Source organism: Polistes canadensis, unplaced genomic scaffold (genome assembly GCF_001313835.1).
Source record: "Polistes canadensis isolate GaletaPanama2010 unplaced genomic scaffold, ASM131383v1 scaffold_434, whole genome shotgun sequence".
Classification (NCBI taxonomy): domain Eukaryota; kingdom Metazoa; phylum Arthropoda; class Insecta; order Hymenoptera; family Vespidae; genus Polistes; species Polistes canadensis.
The window spans coordinates 23,886-44,536 of NW_014569981.1; the positions used below are offsets into that span (position 1 = coordinate 23,886).

Consider the following 20,651-nt stretch of genomic DNA (forward strand, 5'->3'; position numbering starts at 1 on the left):
CTCTCTCTCTCTCTCTCTCTCTCTCTCTCTCTCTCTCTCTCTCTCTCTCTCTCTCTCTCTTTTATGCTGTATAAGGCGTGGTTTGAACGTTTTACGATCGTGATAACGAACAACTCCAGTGCCATCTGACGTAAATCCTCTCATGGCCATTTACGATTTTCTACGATTTGACATTGAGGAAATTATTCTGTGATATTTTATTCCCCTCTTTTTTTTTTTTTTTTAATCGTTTATACCACATCTCTAATTATTTCTTATAATAATACAAGAAAAAAAAAATAAGAAACACGTTTGTTCCGTATTATTCTCATATATATGTATACATATAATTTATATAATCGTATGTGCATAAATAAATATAATATATAAAAATCATCGATTAAATTTATTTTATATGAAAATTTGTTTGAAAAAAAAAAAAAACAACTAATAATAATTAATTGTACACATATATTGAAATGATGTATAAAAATTATATAAATGGATTCATTTCTAATGCACACATACACATACATACATACATACATACATATAATAAATATATTAAGTTACTTAGCATGTAGACCAAGTTAGCACGATTTCTCGTGTGTATCATGACTCAAGACACGACAATCACGAAGCTTATTTGCTTTTCGTTCTCGATATTTCCCCGTCACGTTTTAACTCTTCGTGAGAAACTATGGTCCATGGTGATATTTTAAGGGTTTTGAATGCATGCACAAATTTTAACCATAATTGTAATCAAGAGAAAAAGATAAATTAACATATGTCGTATACATAAAGTATCATAGAAATTTTCAACAACTATTATTTATCAATCAATTTATCGTTAATCGCGAATTTGTTTAATTTACAAAATTCACATCACATATGTAACAGTAAATAAATATTTTAAAAGCCGATTGATCTTTGGATTTCCATTGAAATTCGATTGATTATTAAAAATTACTAATACTTACATTCTTTTAATGAATTATTAAATTAATTATAATATATAAATATATTACATAATAATTTGTTTTTATTTTCAATTGTTTAATCGAAAATTTATTATACCAACATTAATTGTAAATATGTGTCAATCGGATTTGCGATATAATTGTTACAAAACAGGTTACACTTTTTTCTTTTTTAATTTATTATTACATACAAGCTAAGTAAACTTAAATATGGTTGTTGATAAGAAACTTTATGGAAGACGTTAACAAAAAAAAAAAAAAAAAAAAAAAAAAGAAAAAAAAAAGAAATAATAATCGTGATAACGCAGTTATTGTATCACGATTAAATCGAGCGAAATTTGAAAGATTGTAAAGTAATTCAAATTTTGACGTAACGTATACAATTACACACACACAAACATATTTGTATTCTTACTGATTGTTAAATACGGATTCATTATTAGCATTGTAATCACACCTTCAAAAAAAGATAATATTTCATTTGTTATTTGCTTTCACAATTTAAACTCTCTCGATAAATGATAGTTAATGTATTCCGTATTATTTTATTTTTTTTTTTTTTTTCTATTGCAGCGAATAAAATTTCCAACTCTCGTGTAACTCTATAGTTTAATAGAAGTCTATTAAAAGAAAGATAGTGTTATCATTACCGTAATCTATAAGTGTTCAACACTTTAAAAACTACTTTCAAAACGATCGAACGCGTTCAGCGCTAAGTTAATTTTTTTATTTTATTTTTATTGTTTCCTTGTAGTTACAAATTTTCTTTTTTTTTTCTTTTTTTTTGTTAAACTTTATCATGCTATCGTCGTTAGACAATTTTTCTATCTTAAACATTATTATAGCTAAAACTATTTTGTGTTTTCTTTAATAATAATATATTTTTTTTTTACCTCGTACAATACATAATGATAAAAAACGTGGTAGGAAAAAAATGTGTTCGCTTGAAACGAAGAAAAATTCATTCTATTTTATTGTAATCGTATTATTTTAAACACACGTTAGATTTTACCCCTTTTTTTATTTCCTCATAATTGTATTTTTCCATTTCTTTTTTTTCTTTTTTTTATTTTCTTTCCTCGCGTAGTTACATTTATTTTTCGTAAAATCTAAAAATTGTGTTATAGTTAAGAAGAAATTTAGCGATTTGAAATATTTCGTATCGGTAAACATTAAAAGTAAGAATATATGATCAGCTGTTGATAGTGTACGTGAATGGTTAGGTGGGATGGGGTGGAGTGGGGGTTGAGGAAGGGGGAGGTGGGGTATCAGTTAATAAATGGGGTTATGAAACTTTGTGTTGAGCGTAGAAGCAAACGGTAAAAGGAAATATTACATTTAGTCGATACATTAAGGTTAAACGTATTATCTTAATGTATATAAATGATTTATGCGTTTATAAACGTGTGCGTGCGATGATATATATACATATATGTATGTGTAGGGTTAAGGAGAGAAAAAAAGGAGAAGAAGAATAAGAATAAGAATAAGATCGAAGGATTGAGAGAGAAAGAGAGAGAGAGAGAGTTATATGCGAGCATGAGCTTTGACTTGGTACGAAATTAAATTTTCTCATCCCATTTTGCTCATCGGTTATCGCGTCTGTGTTTGTTCAACGATAATATGGTTATCGAGTTTTAGATCTATCGAGATTTTAACGTGCCGCTAATGATCATTAACGAGAATTTGCCTATTCCATTTATCTCTTAGATATTCTTATTAAATATAATTTAATATTATTAAATACACACACCATATATCTATAATATTATATATCATATTTATTAATAAATGTGTGTTGTTGTGTGTGCGTTTGTATATATATATTTTTGTATTCGTTTGTATGCAGGCACCACATTCGTTTGTATATGTGTGTTTGATGAGGGGTAGAAGTGAAACATGTTTTGTCCAGATTATGCGAATTTTTGTTCCGTTAGTATACCATCTGGTACTTCAAAGAAATCTTTTCTTTCTTTTTTTTCTTCCTAATTTAATCATTCCAGGGAATAGTATTTTCAGAAAACATATGTGTTAGGATGTAAAAAGAAAAGGTTTTATTTAAATATAAAAATATTTGTTACTTTTTGTTAACCATAGAGATAACTAACCATTCAAAGTAAATATAATATAATATATTGAAAATAGCGCGTAATGTTTCTGCTCGTTAGCATTAAGTTAATTTATTTTTTATTCCTCTGATTTTTATTACTTTTTTTTTTTTTTTAGAAATAATTCAATATCATTAATTCATCCCAAGAGTATTAGAATAATCAATGTATATCACCATAAATTATATTAAAGTACATTAGTATAAATGATAATATATTTGCAAACGTTACAAACGAGACGTTAAAAAAAAAGAAAAAAAAAAAAGAAATAGAATAATTAACACCATGACCCCGATAAAATAGATTTCTAATGCTCGATTTCTAATCCCCTTATTATTAAATCGAATTAAATTAATTAATAGATGACAGTTAAAGGATATAGAAAATTGTTCGTGATTAGTATACGTAATTTATAACATTAGAAATGAATTAAACATAATAATAATAATAATAACGGATCAGTTGGGGAACAAATTGTAAAAAAAAAAAAACAAAAAAATGAATAATACCCACACACACGACTCGAATGAAATTAATTTCAAATGTTAATCGTTTCATGAATCTAATATAATATGGTGTTCATATAAAATAAAAGGTATAGCAAATGAATTTGGAATTGTAAACATCGTTGGATACCGATCCCGATAGTCGATTTGGGCTGACCCAGAGTGTGCAAATGAGAAAGAGAGAGAAAGAGAGAGAGAGAAAGAGAAACGAAGAAGAGTCGTCGGGGTCGTTGCATTTGACCCCACTTTGCGACATCCTATTTAGTCCACTTATGAATCATATTAACATACCGCGACCGAGAACGGTGCATGTAGAACGCCTGAGTTACGTGTCGACGGGAACCCATTAAAAAAAGACAAAAAGGGGTGTGTGTAAACTGATAGATCTTTTCTTTCTCTTTCTTTCTTTTCTTATTTTATTTTATTTATTTTTTTTTTATTTTCCTCACGTCACACTCTACTTCTTCTTCTTCTTCTTCTTTTCAAGAGTATGATGCTGCGATCATTTTAATGCATTAATGCATTTTGATGCATTATTTTTTTAATATATAAATTATTTATTTAAGATAATGCAACATTCGAGTTGAATTTTAATTTTTATCTCGTTTTTTAAGTGTGTCTGGTCTAACGATGATTACAAATTAATTTATTTTCCATGAAAAATTTCGTATAATATTACGCGTTTGGGAGTGGGAGTAGGGGGGAGGAAGGGAAAGAAGTATTAAACAAGCCAGATGTCCGGAATTCGCGTCTCGGATTCGTAATAATTCTGTGTAAAAATTCCGGATGCCACCCACTGCATTTCTTGTTAACTTTCAACGAGACTCATGGTGGTTTGTGACGTTTTGATGTTAACAGTCGTTTACTAAAGATGTTGTTGAAAAATTCTATTCCGATTCAATTTCAAATTCATTTTCATTTAAATATTCATTTATTATTTTTTTTTTTTTCAATTCGTATTTTTACATCAAATCTTGCGTTATTTTCTTGTTCTGATAAATAAATTATTTTTAAAAGATTTTAACAAAAAAAATATATATATATATATATATATCAGTTTTGAAATTGCATACAAGTATTATGACACTGAAGATTGTGAAGATTTTTTTGGAATTATTTATGGCTAATATACGAAGAAACTTTTGTTCCCCCTTTAGGGGAAATATTTAAAAGATTAACAAAAAAAAAATAATAATAAACTTACACGTGTCTGTATGAGAAAGAGAAAGAGAGAGAGAAGATTAAAAAGTGATGTGTATGGTGACCTTAACACACACGTGATGATCCGATGACGTCAAATACATCCGAGAAGAAGTCTTTCATGATATCACCGAGTATTTTTAAAGGTCTCTCGATACTTGCGCTTGCTTTACGCCCAATGTGTTTTTGCGATTTCCCTTTCTCTTCTTCTCCTCAACTCTTTTCTCTTTTTTCTTCTTATTTTATTTACCTGCTTTTTTCTTTTTTTATTTTTATTTCTTTTTTGCACACGTCGGAGATCAACGTTGTATTCGCTTATTTTACTTGTTTGTCAGGTAATAATAATAAGACTGCGACTGCTTTTATTAATGTTTTTTTTTTTTTATTTTTTTATTTTTTTTTTTTTTTCCATTCCCCCATGTGTCACTTGTCGACGATGATATTATTTTAGTTGATACGCGGAGGCACGAAGTAATGCAGAAGGTAAAAAGAAAAGAAAAGAAAAAGAAAAAAAAGATAATAAATCGATGTCGAGAAAGAAAGAACACGAGAGTGAGAGGAGGAGAGTGAGTGAGATAGGAAATAAAAAGTTATAAAAAGAGAGAGTTAGGAGTATCAATGGAGTCACTTGTTCAGATCATTTTATCTCTTTCTATCTTCCTTGCTTTTTTTTATATATATATATATATATATGTATAGATGTGTGTTTATATGTGTACTCTCTGAACACGATGACTCAAACTCATTCCTTTTATGCGAAAACTAGTTTGTCTCGTCTATTCTTCGATTAAATTCATTTATTAATTCTATTTAAAATAATTTCATATATTTACATTAACAAATAAATTTCATTAATAACTGTCCAAGAAATTCGTTGATTTTTATGCGGTATAAAAAAAAAAGATAAAACTTATTGATGATATTTATAATTTAATTAAGTTCTACTTCTTTTCATGTCCAAGTTCCCTATGAACCTATATCATCAAAAATTATCATTTTGGACGAGAGAAAATACTGAATAAATAAAACTTATTATTTATATATATATATATATATATAATTAAAATTACACACACACACACAGAAAAAAAAGAAAACGAAATTTATTATTTTGAGCTATGGTGGACAACATAATCGAGTATAATTTTTTTGGGAATAATCTTTTACATTTGTACAACCTTATACACATATAATCTTATATTAATATTATTTTTTCTTAATAAGAAAATGTGTGTATTATCGTTTTCTTTTTTTCCTTTCAGAAAAAATCGAATCAAAAAGGAAAGGAATCGGGAAAGTAAGATGAGAATAACGATGGGAGGGTGGGAGATAGGGGAAATTGTCGTATGAGTCATACACCTGTTCAAATGTAACATATACACACACATACTTACGTCCACACGTTTATATAGATACATACATATTTGTACACTTAGGAGAAGGTATATTGGTGTTGCCAAGAAAACACATTCTTGTTAATTTCTTTGAGGAAAAAAAATATATTTATTCGAATGTACCAGCAATCTTTCTCCTTCTTGGATTATTTCGTCGTGACGAAAATGTTCAATTTAAATTCCTGTCGTGTACCTTAAAACCACCGACTCTTCTTCTCGTAAAATTATCGTCCACGGAAATAAATAATGTGAAAATGTTGCTTTTGGGATTTTGCTAACACGTCGACATGAGATATAAATTTGAAATAAGAACGATCGTTCGTGTTTACGCGCATTAATCACACGCACACACACACACACACACAGAGATACACAGACACATGTCCTAGAATTCGTAATAAATATATCTTCCGTCTTAATTTTATTAACGAGAAAAATCGTGTCTTCAAATATAAAATAAATGAGAAGGGGTGAGGTGGGGTGGGGTGGGGTGTTAGGTGCAAAAGAATTTTATTTGAATTATTATGCGTAAAAATGTGTTTTTACGTGTAAAAAGTATAAGTGTTATCTTTTAATTAAACTAGAAGGAAAACTAATATTCCTGTTAGTCATTGTACATGGTACTACGTGTTTTCTTTAGGATTATTGTTAGATTGGATATACAAAAAAAACTAGTCACGCCAATATGTCTAGCCGGTGTAGAAAGTTTCGATGTATATAATATGGCAATGTATATAAAAGAGAGAATGTTTGAAAAGGAAGCGGAACTATGGGTCGTTACTTTGAAATGAGCATTCCAATCAGTTCTTTAACGTTCGACGAAGCTTTCACAATTATAAAATACTTTTAAGGTCTGCCTAGCGTATCATAGAACAACGAGATTTCAAGTATTATCTTTTAAATATCATTTTCAAAGAGATTTTTTTAAATTATATTATATAAATGATCATTGTATATGCATTGGCATTCCTTTTTTTTCTTCCCCTCACATCATTATTAAAAAAATAAATGAAATGAAAAGAAAAGAAATAAAAATTCATTCTATTAAAAGAGGAAAAATTAAAAAAAAAAAAAAAAAAAAGTAATTATTTATTTTATTATTGTAAGAGAAACTAAATACTTGCGCGCTCGCGTCAAAATACAAAAACCGCACAATAATACTTTAAGATCCGAGAGACCGCACCTCGACAAGAAAACCGCGATAAGGTGTATAAAGTATAGAAAACGAAGACAAGTTCCAACACTAGGAAGACCTTCACCTGTTTTCGATGGCCACGGTTCTTGTAAATGTGCCTTGGCAAGTGTCTTGTAATACCTTTTACTTCTTTTTCTTTTCTTCTCTTCTCTTCTCTTCTTATTCTCTTTTTATCTTTTCCCATATGGCAACCGGTAAAACGTCTAACGTGGCTCATTGTGACAATGAGTCACACATAAATACGTTCAAGCGTATTTTTACTACGCTCGGATTTAATTTGTAACGTATGCCATACTAGACACCATGCTACGTGTTAGGCATCTTAATGATAAATATAATAGTTGTCCCCCATCCCCTCCCATTGATTAACACGTTCCTCACTGTACCAGTTTTTTTGTTTTGTTTTTTTATTTTCCATTCAAGTCTTCGTTAAATATTTCATTCGATTTCTTCATTTGTTTACAGGGAAAACATTTTGCCAGTCTTGTAAGAAGAAGTGCAGCGGGGAGGTGCTAAGGGTACAAGACAAGTACTTTCACATAAGTTGTTTCAAATGCGCACAATGCAATGCCAGTTTAGCACAGGGTGGATTCTTTGCTCGGGAAGGTTCCTATTATTGTACCAAGGTAATTATTTTAAATAAATCTCTGTCGCGAGGAATATTATTATATAGTATTGTTTTGATTACGTGTTTAAATTGAACGAATTAATGATTCAATAAGATTGAAATGTAACATTATACAAAAATTCTTCTAATTTTATTTGTCGATGTGATAAACAGATTATTGTATTAATTCAATATATAAATACAATCATTTACAGTTATTGTTAAAAGCTTTAATTTCATTTGACATCTCAACAATTATTAATCAATGATTATCATCAATTGATGTAATTATAATATATTGTTTTATAGGATTATCGAGAACGTTGGGGTACAAAATGTGCCGGTTGCGGGGAATACGTGGAAGGTGACGTGGTAACAGCCGGAGAGAAACACGCATTTCATCCGAATTGTTTTCACTGTCAAAGATGCAGACAACCGTTGCTTGGGCAAGGAACGAAAGTATCTCTCGTACAAGGTAATTTCCGTTTAAAACGATCATCCCTCATTTCAAAAGAAATAAACGAAGATGAATAATTCGTGAAGGAATAGATAAAGCATCGTGTTACGTGTATGTTTGTATATGTATGTATGTGCATGCGTGCGTTTGAAACGAGTCATAAAATTAGCATAAGCAGTCGTTCTGTTAAAGGCAAATTACCGTTCAGATAAATCGTCGTTTCTCAGTGTTACAAGGTCAATACGTGCAAAGACTAGAAAGTATTACATATATGTACATATATATATATAAAAATATATGTGTGTTACGTATGAGAGAGATAAGTTCGTAGGCCGCAGTAGCTTGGATATGATGATTAGTCATACTTGGATTACCAAGAAAGTGCAATAATAATCAACTATCAGAATTGATAAACTATCGCGAGATTAAATGATATATATTTCTTATCAATTTAAAACAAACACTTAAAATTTATATTTTTAAATCGAAATAGAACGATCATTTATTTTCTATTGTATGTTGTTATAATTTGATTGTTCATATAATATATATGAAGAAAAGTTTCTTCAGTGATTCGTGTTAAACTATAATTCATATATTATATTATAAGAAATTTAGTATTAGTCGAATTAAGAACAGACAGACCACCGGATCTATACAATTTTCTTTTGATTGTTTCATAGGTCAAGCTTTATGTCATCGATGCGTTGGTATCCCTGTACGAGAAGCTTCAACACCAGTGGGGAATATTGGTGGTACTCGAGGATCATCTGGTGATGCCACCAGTGACCCTGGTGCTTGTGCTGGCTGCGGAAACCAATTGCGAGAAGGTCAAGCTTTGGTTGCTCTCGATCGTCAATGGCACGTTTGGTGTTTCAAATGTCACAGTTGTGACACCGTTCTACATGGCGAATATATGGGAAAGTTAGTCTATTTCCATCGACTTTATCTTTAACACGTTTGCGAATGGTAAAAATTCCAGGAAGCAAAACAAAAAGTGATGGTCATTTCATTTTCAAATTAATTGTGATATTGAAAATTTAATTAAACACATTTTTATAAAGGCAGTCAGATTATCATATATTAAAGAATCAGTTACAGGTAGAATAATTACAAAAACTTATGGTCATATAAAATAAAATTCTAAAAATAATTGGCATTCAAATTTGAATGCTATAGCAATCATGTCATTTTATTATACATCACAATGAAAATGAATGCTATAGCATTTTTTTTTTTTTTTTTTTTTTTTTTAATATTTATAAACTCTGGTACCATTAATAAATATTAAATAATTTAATTAATATACTTGAATACTTGCGATTTTACAATCAATCAGTATAAAAATATTTCAAACGATTGTATTAAAAACAATTATATCTATATATATATATTTTTTGTTTTTATTTTAAAGAGACGGCGTGCCTTACTGCGAGAAAGATTATCAGAAACAATTTGGGGTGAAGTGTGCTTATTGTAATCGTTACATAAGCGGCAAGGTACTCCAAGCTGGTGATAATCATCATTTTCATCCAACTTGTGCGCGTTGCACCAAATGCGGTGACCCATTTGGCGACGGTGAAGAAATGTATTTGCAAGGTGCAGCCATTTGGCATCCTCGTTGTGGTCCAGGACCAACTGGACCCAATGGTATTGTCAATGGACATGGGGAAGGTGCTCACACTCCCCAACACAGAGAATCCGAGAGAATTTCCAGTAGCGCCTCGGAAATGCAGGTAAATTCGGTGTCTGTAAGAAATTGATTTTTAACGTTTATATATATATTTTTTTTTTCTAATTAACGAGATATCATCCTGGTATTCTCAATTTCGTGATCTACGCGTCGTAAGAGTAGATCCCGATTAAAAATTAAATATATATATATGTGTGTATACATATATATGTAATAATCGGCAATTTACTTTACGAGATAATCGTAAACAATAATAATATACCGTAAGTAATATAATCACTTTTTTTTTTTAAATTAATTAATATCAAATGCGAGAATTATTCTGAGACACGGAAGAAACTCGTATTGAAAATGTACAGTGTATGTTATTGTACATTTGTATATTAAACAATTAATAATATTATTTTTCTATCTTGTAAATATAAATGCGTATTGTTATGGGTATTGCTAAATGTTTCTTTTTTTTTTTTTTTTTTCTTTTTAATTTAAATTTTAATTTTGATTTTTTATTCAGCTTAAGCTTTTTGTCTCTTTTATTTTATTTAATTTTATTTATTTTTCTTTTTTCGTTCTCTCTCTCTTTTAATTAATTATTATATTACATGTATATTATTTCGTTAAAACGAAAAGGCACGACGGTGTACGTACGAGTTATGTAAAAGCTTGATTGTCGCTAGTAATTTTTGTACTATTACGAATTTTGAAGTTTTTGTACGAGGAACATTTGAATATAGCAAAAGTGTTGCATACGTGTGTGAATTGTACAGGCTTAGGAAGAAAGACAAAAAAAATATAGAAAAAATAAGATTGGATAAACGTTGTTGTCACGCACATGAAAGATTGTATTTGGAATGCACGTTGCTGCATTGTATTCTAGTGCATCAGTGTTCATCGTTTTCAAAAAAAACCCATTTCGATGTATATTCCATCTCATTTTTGATTCTGTACAAACCATACAAGTAATAATTGTTTGTTCAAATTTTGAAAGAATTTTGTATACGCATCGAGATGCATAAAAGTAGAAAACAAAATGCTAGAAACGCAACCACCACCACCACCACCACCAACAACAACAACACCCTACAAACAAAAGCTTGATGTTTAATAATAGCTTATACAAGTTATGGTTATTCTCTTGAGAGAGATTAAACAAAGAAAAAAAACAAACAAAAAAAACCAATAATGTATCGCTTTGACATGCATCGTTCAATTGTTTTGTTGCCCTATTATTTACGCACGCTTCGATACCCTTATTATGAGGAAATATTTTTGTTTCTTTTTTACAAATTTTTATGATCATATACATTAATTTTTTATATATATCGTATTTTTTCTTTTTTTTCTTTTTTTTTTTTCGTTTACACTTTTTTACTTTAAATTAATTTTTTTCTTTTCCATTTAATTCTTTTTTATTTATTGCTTTCTTAATCGTTGTTTACTTTTTTCGCACGGTCATTGTGTATAGTTTTCATTGCGGTCACGCACGCCAAGCCTGAACGGATCACTATGCAGCCCTTACAGCAGTCTCAGTCGCAAGGTATGCACACGAACCATTTCAAAGGGTCTTCCTTTCAACAACAAAATCCTAATATTCTTCTTCTTCTTCTTCTTACCATTATTATTATTATTATCTTGATAAAAAATCATTTTGTTGTATGGATTTATTTTCAAAGGAATTCCGTGAATTCATATATACACTTTGTTTTTTATTTTCTATTAACTTGACACTTAAATTATGATAATGTTATTAAAAAAAAAAAAGAAAAAAAAAATTGATCAAAGATATTTTTGTTTTTAAACGAAAGTAAAATGACAATTTGTAATTGTGATGAAGTTTTTATTCATTGCCTCAGTATTATCCTGCACGAACCGGCAGTCCTGGATTGATCCTGAGAGAATACGGAAGAGGAGGACCCGAAGATGTTTCTAGGATTTACACTTATTCTTATTTGACTGAAACACCAAGTCAAGGATATCTGAGACGTCCGATACAACCCTACGACAAACCACCGACGAGCCCACATTTTCATAGACCCAGTTGTATGTTCAATTTTATCAACAATATATTTTATTAACTTAAAATCAATTTGACATAACATTTAAACAAATTCTACGATAATTATTTTGCATTGTATCAAATGAAACGTATATTAAATTATTTTCCATTAAGGAAAAAACGGTACGATGTTCATTGCTTTTAAATGTAACCCTTTCAGTGTCGAAAAAAAGATATAGAAACTTGTTTCTACGTTTTTCAACAAATATTTTCAAATACAATTAGCATTAATTTATTATTTTTCCATTGTCTCATAATATGTTGCTTTTTTTAATGAATTTTATAAATATCATTTTTAGTTTGATTTTTATGATCTTTTTCTCAAAACTTTTAAAATTTGTTGCTCGACACTAAAAGGGTTAATCATTATTATAATTATTATTGTTTCTATATATAAACACACAAATTGTTACAATTTAAAATTTGTAATCTTTCCCAATCCCAGAGTGTGTGGCGTGCTGGGTGGGTACTTGTATGATTTAAACAAACAATATTAATTATAATATATTTTCTATAACTATATATATATTATTGATATAATATATAAATTAGTTTTGTTTTAATCGGAATAGCATCTCGTTCGATAAGAAGTAGCGGAGGACGTAGTAGCAGATCAGGAATGAGAGCACTGGTCGATGCTCTGAGCGAAACTCGACCAAAGTCACCTGCTGCTGGAAGTCAGGTTGACAATGACGAACCAATCGAATTGGCACATTATCCGGATGCTATGAAACCTCCGCCTGGTGCACAACCACCAATAGAAAGAGATGATTTTCCAGCTCCACCTTATCCTTACACAGATCCTGAAAGACGTAGACGATGGTCAGATACTTACAAGGTAAATTACTGAATAAAATTTAAACCCATATATCTTAATTTTACTAATTTATTGGTTTTTTTTCTGTGTGTGTGTGTATGTGTAGGGGGTACCCGCATCGGATGACGAGGACGAGGTAGATAACAAGATGTATATCAAAGAAGTTGAACAAAAATTGAAGAAAGAACAGGACGAGTTGAGTAAGATTGACACTGGAATAGCTAAAGTATTCCTACAGGATCGTGAAAAGGATCGGGAAAATTTAAGACACAAAGCTGCCAACGTTGATCCAAGAAATGCTTCAAGAACACCATCAGCTGCAAGGGAACCAACTTATAGGCTACGATACGAGAGTCCTGTTGGAGCATGTAAGTTTTCTTTTAAAAGATATCATTCAAATGATTGTTATACAACGTTTAATCTTTTAAATGAGTCAATTTTAATTATAGAAATAACATACACATTTGTTTTATATTTTATTTATTATAATGTTTGAAGTATCATATATATATTTTTCATGTTGGAATCATTACGTGACCCCACACAAACGAACGGATGCATCGAATTGAAATTAATTTTTTATCATTCGTTCTTAATTGATGAAATTTTAAATAATTGTTTTGTGAAATAAAATTAGAGAGAGAGAGAGAGAGAGAAAGAGAGAGAGAGAGAGAGAGAAAAAGAAAGAAACAAATATTTTTTAATGCAGCACCATCGAGAAACATAGATCACGCACGACCGTGGGAAGACGACGATGGTTTTAGTTACAAATCGAGTGGGCCCAGTTACAACGGTGAGTAATTATGTTCGAAATTTTTCTTTTTTATATATATATTATATTGAAAATAAAGATATCATTTGTTCATAATTATATATATCATAAAAAAACATAAGCGAAAAATCATCTCTCATACATGTCCACACGTTCGCACATAAACACTAACATGATCACTCTCTTCTTACTGTTTTACAATAATTGTGTTTTACAAAATTCAATTCGCGCTTCGAGGAATTACGAGAAGTGGCTGTTGCAAAAAGAAACAAAAGGAACGACCATTTTTTAACGTTATTAATTTGTTTTTTTTTTTTTCAATGAATTAATTAATTCAAAAATTTGAGAAGAACCACCCTTATTATAAGTCTTGTAAGATTTTGCAAGACAAAATCTTTGCTTTAAGTGTTTTTTTTTTTTTTGTTTTTTAGGATTATCATAGAAATCGTATATTGTTGTTTGTATTTTTGTGAGAAATATTATTAATGAGGGGGTATGGGGGTAAAAGAAAAAGCAGTACGTGTAACTCGAGCAGGACTCGTTGCGTTGTTATTTTTTTTTCTTTCTTTCCCTTTTCTTTTTATTTATTTTATTTTTTTTTTTTTTTTATCTTGAGTGCACCGAACAATTAAAAAAAAAAAATATATATATATATATACCACACTCTCCTATGGACGACCCCGTTAAATCTAACAGGTGATGTATTCTGCCTAAGCATGTAACGCCGTCGACCTAATTCAATGTGCCTGCCTTGGCCTTAATTTTCTTTTTCTTTTTTTTTTTCTTCTTTTCTTCATAAAACATATTAATAAGAATAAACATATTTTCTTCTCTTTTATTATTTTATTAGCCAGCTATATTTTATACTTTGAAATGCTAACAACGTGTAAAAGGACGCCTTGCTCTAACTTTTCCTGCATGACACAGAGGGGTTAATGTTTAAAATAAATAAATAAAAAATATAAAGTATACAAGAGAGAAAAAGACAGATAGAGAATAACAATAATAATAATAATAATAATAATAATAATAATAATAATAATGATAATATGCTCATCATACACGGACACACATCATACTCTTCGATTTTTATTATCATTGCAATGAATTTTTTTTTTTTTTTTAACACGTTCCATGCCGTTCCTAATTTAGACAATTTTTCGTTCAGGCCGGGTGGGGCATATACGTCCCCTCACGCTTTACAATTGCATTATTTTGCTTCTGAGTAAAGTACAAGCAAGTATATGTCTTGCAATGATTAAAATAATACAAGAATCATAATTTTATTGTTTATAAACTTTTGAGACACGGAATTTTATAAAAATAAAAATACTTATGTTTCAAAGAAATTGTATAAAGTAATATGGCATAATATGAAATAATATGGCAAATAATTCAATTAAATTTTTTCTTATAATGTATTGCACATTTAAGTATATTAAAAAGATTGGGAAACTTTTAATTACTTACCGCCTTACTTGAGATAGTTATTAACGATAAGAAAAATTTCTTTTATTAATAATTATTTGTAAGAAACACATGGGCTGAACGAAAAACAAAATAAAGAATAGAATAAAATAGTTGACGGCACGGAACGTGTGCATTAATCATCCTTTCTATTGGCGCATGTTGTGTTCACACTTTTTTTACGCATCTTAACGCTTTTAAATCAATCTCTCATCGAATATATTATATTTCTTTCTTCTTATAACTTTTAAGCTTCGTTCGTATCTTTCGATGTTGAAAAGTTTAAGAAAAAAAAAAAAGAAAAAGAAAAGAACGAAAGGGGTGGGGGTGGCAGGAGTTTAAGCGGGATAATAGGGGTGAGGGGTGGTTTAATCATCTCGCAAAGTTTCACAAAATGCACTCTCTCTATCTCTCTACCTGTCGTCGTGTTAAAAAAAAAAAAAAAAACTACCACCGTGTCTCTATTTGTGTTTTTGTGTTTGTGTTGTGTTTGCGTGGGCGGGGCAGTTGGAAGGTCATCGGCGCGTTCCCCGGCTCNGGCAGGAGTTTAAGCGGGATAATAGGGGTGAGGGGTGGTTTAATCATCTCTGTTGCTTACTTAAACCGACCTCTCTCTAGTTAATGACCCGTCGACGTGTTAAAAAAAAAAAAAAAAAAAAAAAAAAAGGAAAAACTACCACCGTGTCTCTATTTGTGTTTTTGTGTTTGTGTTGTGTTTGCGTGGGCGGGGCAGTTGGAAGGTCATCGGCGCGTTCCCCGGCTCCCAGAAACTATCCACCCCTTGGTACTCAACGCGCCTTCACTCTTCCAAACGCCACTAGGCACTATCATTCGGTGAGTCCGAAAACTTTCCAATTTCGCTTGCCGTTGAATTCAAGTCAAAGAAATAATTATATATCATAAACAATTTCGAAACCATTTCACGCAACAACCCTTTTCTTATAACACATCTTTCGTTTTGTATTGCAAGATTTTTTAACCCCCGTTTTTAGTAAGGAACGCATTTTACGATTGCAATTTTTATGCAACTTTAAATAATTTTGATCGAATAAAAGCAAAAAAAAAAATATCTCTCGAGCTAAGAAAGGTTAAACAAATTTTGATGAATGCATATATTTATGCACTCAAAAGGGTTAACTAAATTAAACGACAATACATATGAGGGTTAATTAAATTCGTTTGTTTAATTAGGATCTTTCGAGTGTTGCCCAAAATGATTTTCTTACAAATATATTTTTAGAATTAAAATTTCTGTTATAAGAGGGTTGGTTGTTACTGTTGTTATTATATTTTTACCCCAGTTTCGATAATAAAATTGTTAGAGTAGTAGAAAAAGAAAAAAGATAGCGAAAAAAAAAACGCATTCCTTTTTTTTTTTTTCCTTTTTTTTCTTCTTATTTTTCTCTTTTTTCTTTTCAAATAAATGTTACAAATACTTTGACTTGTTTTCACGGAAGGCCCGCTTTGTTTTTTAAGCTTAACGAAGAGACGACCGATTTGCAAAAAAAAAAATAACAGAGAAACATACAGAATGGTAAATTGCAACAATTAAAAACAAAAAAAAAATGGTGGCGGCTTCTTTGAGATTTTCGATCGTTTTCGTAGATTTTCTTTTTTTTTTTTTTTTTTTGGGTTTTTGGTTTTATTTCAATTGACAATTAATCAATCGTACGATTGATCATAGACGAGATGTTTGTTGTCAAGGAAAAAAAGTAAGCCATAACAACATCTTCTTTTTCATGGAAAATTAAAGGTAGGGGCTTATTTCTATATTTTTTTTTTTTTTTATTTTATTTTTATCCTTAACCATGGAACCGTTGTATAATACCCGTTTCAATAATTCGTTTTTTTTTTTTTGGTTTTGTTGGTTAAAAACGAGAGTGACGTACTTGTTATACTTACTACAATATTTTACGTAGGTATTTATAAATAATTATATTGTGCATGATGTAACTAATCAGGTGTGCTCTCTATCTCGAACGTTAATTGCATTTTTCTTTTGGGTTCTGTTTTTTTTATCTCGTGCGTGGGACGAGGATAACATAAACATCGTTGTTAACAAAATTATAATAATAATAATAGTAATAATTATAATTAGAAAACATCGTTCGATACTCGTGTCATATTTGTGATATCATCGTTGGTGTATGCTTCGTAGTTAAAAAATCGCAATGTTTAAACAAAGAAGATAAAAATCGTAATTCGTGGTAAAATGGCAAAATAATTAATTGAATTTGTAAATTTGTTATCCGTAGAAATAATATTATTTATTAGATTTAATGTGGGAATAATAATCATGATACGTTTGGTTTGTATTAAAAATAGTATAGTTTTCTCGTCCTGTTCGCGTTATACATACACCTGTTTGGGTTACACCATGATATTAGGATTATTTAATATTTTTTAGAGAGTTAATACACATATCTATAAAATAAATACATAATATATTTACATTTGATAATATCTAAATATTTATTATAGTAATATATTAAATATATTTTGTGAAATATTTTATTATTAATCAGAAATATCATAAAAAAAAGAAAGAGGTATAAAATGTAAAATAATTTCGATATTTAGAATTATCAATATATTACTATAATGATAAATATATTTATAGATATATGTAAAACAAAGAAAAAAAATAGAAAGACAAAAAAAGGAATTGATAATTGTGATACTTAGGCGAACGTTGGGCATTCGTATGGGAATGAAAGAGTAACTTTGAACCTTGTTACCCATCCTATAATCGAGAAATAATTGTAGTAATAAAAGTATAAATTGACATTTGAAACCAGTTGTGAGCTCTCTTCGGCACATCCCGAAGCCAGGGTACGGTCTGGCACCGCGAAGTCACACCTTCTCCTCGACTGGCGGTTCTGTATCTGCTCTCCCTGTAAGTCATGCACCGCGTGTTTAAACAAAAAAAATCGATCAGACAAGTTGATCCGAATTTCAAACAAAAGAAAACAAAAGAAAAGACAAATTTAAGAAGAACAATCAAAAATATCTAATAACATCCGCGTTATTGTTATTTTTATTGTTCTTGTTCTTGTTCTTCTTCTTCTTCTTCTTCATACGTTGTTGTGTGATGTAATAAATTTTTATTCGAGAAGAAAGAAGATTTTTAAAAAAAGAAAAAAAAAAAGAACAAAGTTTTTGCAAAGAGAGTAATAAAAGATTTGACGTTTTTAACCATGAAAATCAGCATCCTCGGCCTGTGCATATCCCCTAATTAAGATAACGCTTTTCTTTCTCGTCTAGGGTGATTATTCGTTCAGTGGGATGGGGGACAAGACGCACAGCACTGATTTCTCATCCGGCAAATCAGATAGTGAGTAAAATATTAGAATGACTGATCGGAAATAATGAATGATTCATTTATTAATTAATGAATATATGTGAATGAATGAATGAATGAATGAATGAACGAGGATAGAAAGACAAAGAAAATAAATTACACGGTTATTGAAACTTTTCGCATTATTTTCTTTAAAATAATCATTTTTTGATTAATGCCATCACGTTGACGTCTTTAACGATTTTATTTGACAAATGTTGGACGTCAAAGTGTTAATTAAATAATTAATTTAGTTTCTTTTTTTTCTCTTTTTGTTTTTCTTATTTAATTTTTAATTGTGCGAGGATACAAACACTCGGTTAATAATAACCCGAGTGTTTTCTTGCAGATATTATCTTTTTTTTTTTTTTTTTACCATTAATTAGATCTTTCAAATTGCTTTATTATCATATCAAATGCATGCTTTACTAATCCCCCCCCCCCCTCATTTTCCTGCGAGCTATATCGTACACTGTCGGCTATCATCATCACACTTGGTCGTAGGGATTTTTTTGTTGTGTTTTCTTCTAAAACTTATCTCGTCTCGTACTTAAAAAAGTTCCTATAATTTTATGTTTATTTTCTTTCCCAAATTTTATTCTATTAATCAAATTTCCAAATATTATTTTTCGGGGTTTCGTAATACGAACCACGATTTGTGCTTTTAGACGATAGGACAATTTAACATAAAAAAAAAGAAAAGAATAGATCAAATTCAAAAAATTGACGAGTTAAAAGAAAATAATTTACGTATATAAAAAAACACATACATATACACACACATATATATATATATAAATATATTATACCTGCATCGCTTACGATTGATTTTATTTTATTTCATATTATTATTTTCTATTTTTGCGTAGAAATTAATAGACAATAATTATGCGAATTAAACAACAATAAAAATGTTAACACACTTATATAAGATTGAGTTAAATAAATTTAGAATAATATTCGTAGCAATCATGTTCTTCCAAAATTCTTCTACGCTTGGCTGTAATAAAATCAAACAAAGTATTGTATTATTTGTAAATTTTTATTTTTTATTTTTTCTCTTTCTCTCTCTCTCTCTCTCTCTCTCTTTCTTTTTTTCCTTCTCTTTCTCTCTCATCTTTAACTTTGTATAAAAGAAAAAAAAAAAAAAAAAAAAGAAATAAATGTTAGTCGAGCGAGGAGATGAAAACGAGGAACATCGTTGACGAAAAGTTATTAAACGTAACAAAAAATATGGTTTGTGCAATTATGGTTTTTGACATGGTTTTTCTTTCCCACTTTTTTTTTCTTTTTTCTTCCCAATTTTAGTATCGACAGGCAGCATCACGGATGTGGATCGACGGGCATTGGTATGTACCACAGCCCCATACTACTCCCGGCGAATTAGCATGGTTTGTAGCTTATTATTGCAACCCTTTTTTCTTTTCACATATTTTTTTTTTTTCTTTTTTTTTTCCGACGCGACACACCATCATCGTGCATGTTTTTTTATTTTGTTTGATAATTTGGAACGATAAACGATGATTAAAAAACAAACAAAAAAAAAATAAAGATGAGATGAGTTATGATCACATTATGAATATTTGAAATATATTTTGCGAGATTGTTGTTGTATGTATGTATTTAATTCAGCAAAAAAAAAAAAGAAATGTTTTATTTATTGTTTAAAACAATAATAATTTACGGTAGAGAGAAAACGCGTTGCACATGTATGATATTGTTGTACATAGTTTTTTTATAAATATTTATAAATATAAATTATTGATGTATATTATTTTTTGTCTAGCGTGCATGAGTTATATATTATAATAGCAGCTGTACATTTCGCTGACAATATTTTATCTTTCATCTTACAAATGGAATTTTATTATTATTATTATTATTATTATACTTCGATATTGCATTTTGATTCTTGTTTTTTTTTCTTTCTTTCTTTCTTTCTTTCTTTTAATTGTTAAAGAATCTTGGGCTAGTGCGATTGCAAATGATACACGATAGTTTGTTATGTTTTATTTTTTCTTGTGTGTTCGATGCTCGAATATGGTTTTTTTTTTTTATTCTTCTTCTTCTTCTTTTTATA

The 20,651-nt window shown here is 29.5% G+C and overlaps 1 protein-coding gene across 1 annotated transcript in view; it reads left to right on the plus strand.

Moving 5' to 3' along the window:
* Positions 1-19,961, plus strand: part of LOC106792457 (actin-binding LIM protein 2-like) — a gene marked incomplete at its 3' end in the record, with an annotated part of 21,269 nt that extends 1,308 nt beyond the window's left edge. Inside the window, 12 exon segments of the mRNA XM_014758884.1 lie at positions 7,828-7,988; positions 8,279-8,444; positions 9,110-9,350; positions 9,841-10,162; positions 11,585-11,656; positions 11,973-12,159; positions 12,748-13,013; positions 13,099-13,360; positions 13,702-13,785; positions 15,965-16,065; positions 18,496-18,565; positions 19,880-19,961. Coding sequence (XP_014614370.1) covers positions 7,828-7,988; positions 8,279-8,444; positions 9,110-9,350; positions 9,841-10,162; positions 11,585-11,656; positions 11,973-12,159; positions 12,748-13,013; positions 13,099-13,360; positions 13,702-13,785; positions 15,965-16,065; positions 18,496-18,565; positions 19,880-19,961 — 2,014 coding nt within the window.
* Between the last annotated feature and the right edge of the window lie 690 nt (positions 19,962-20,651).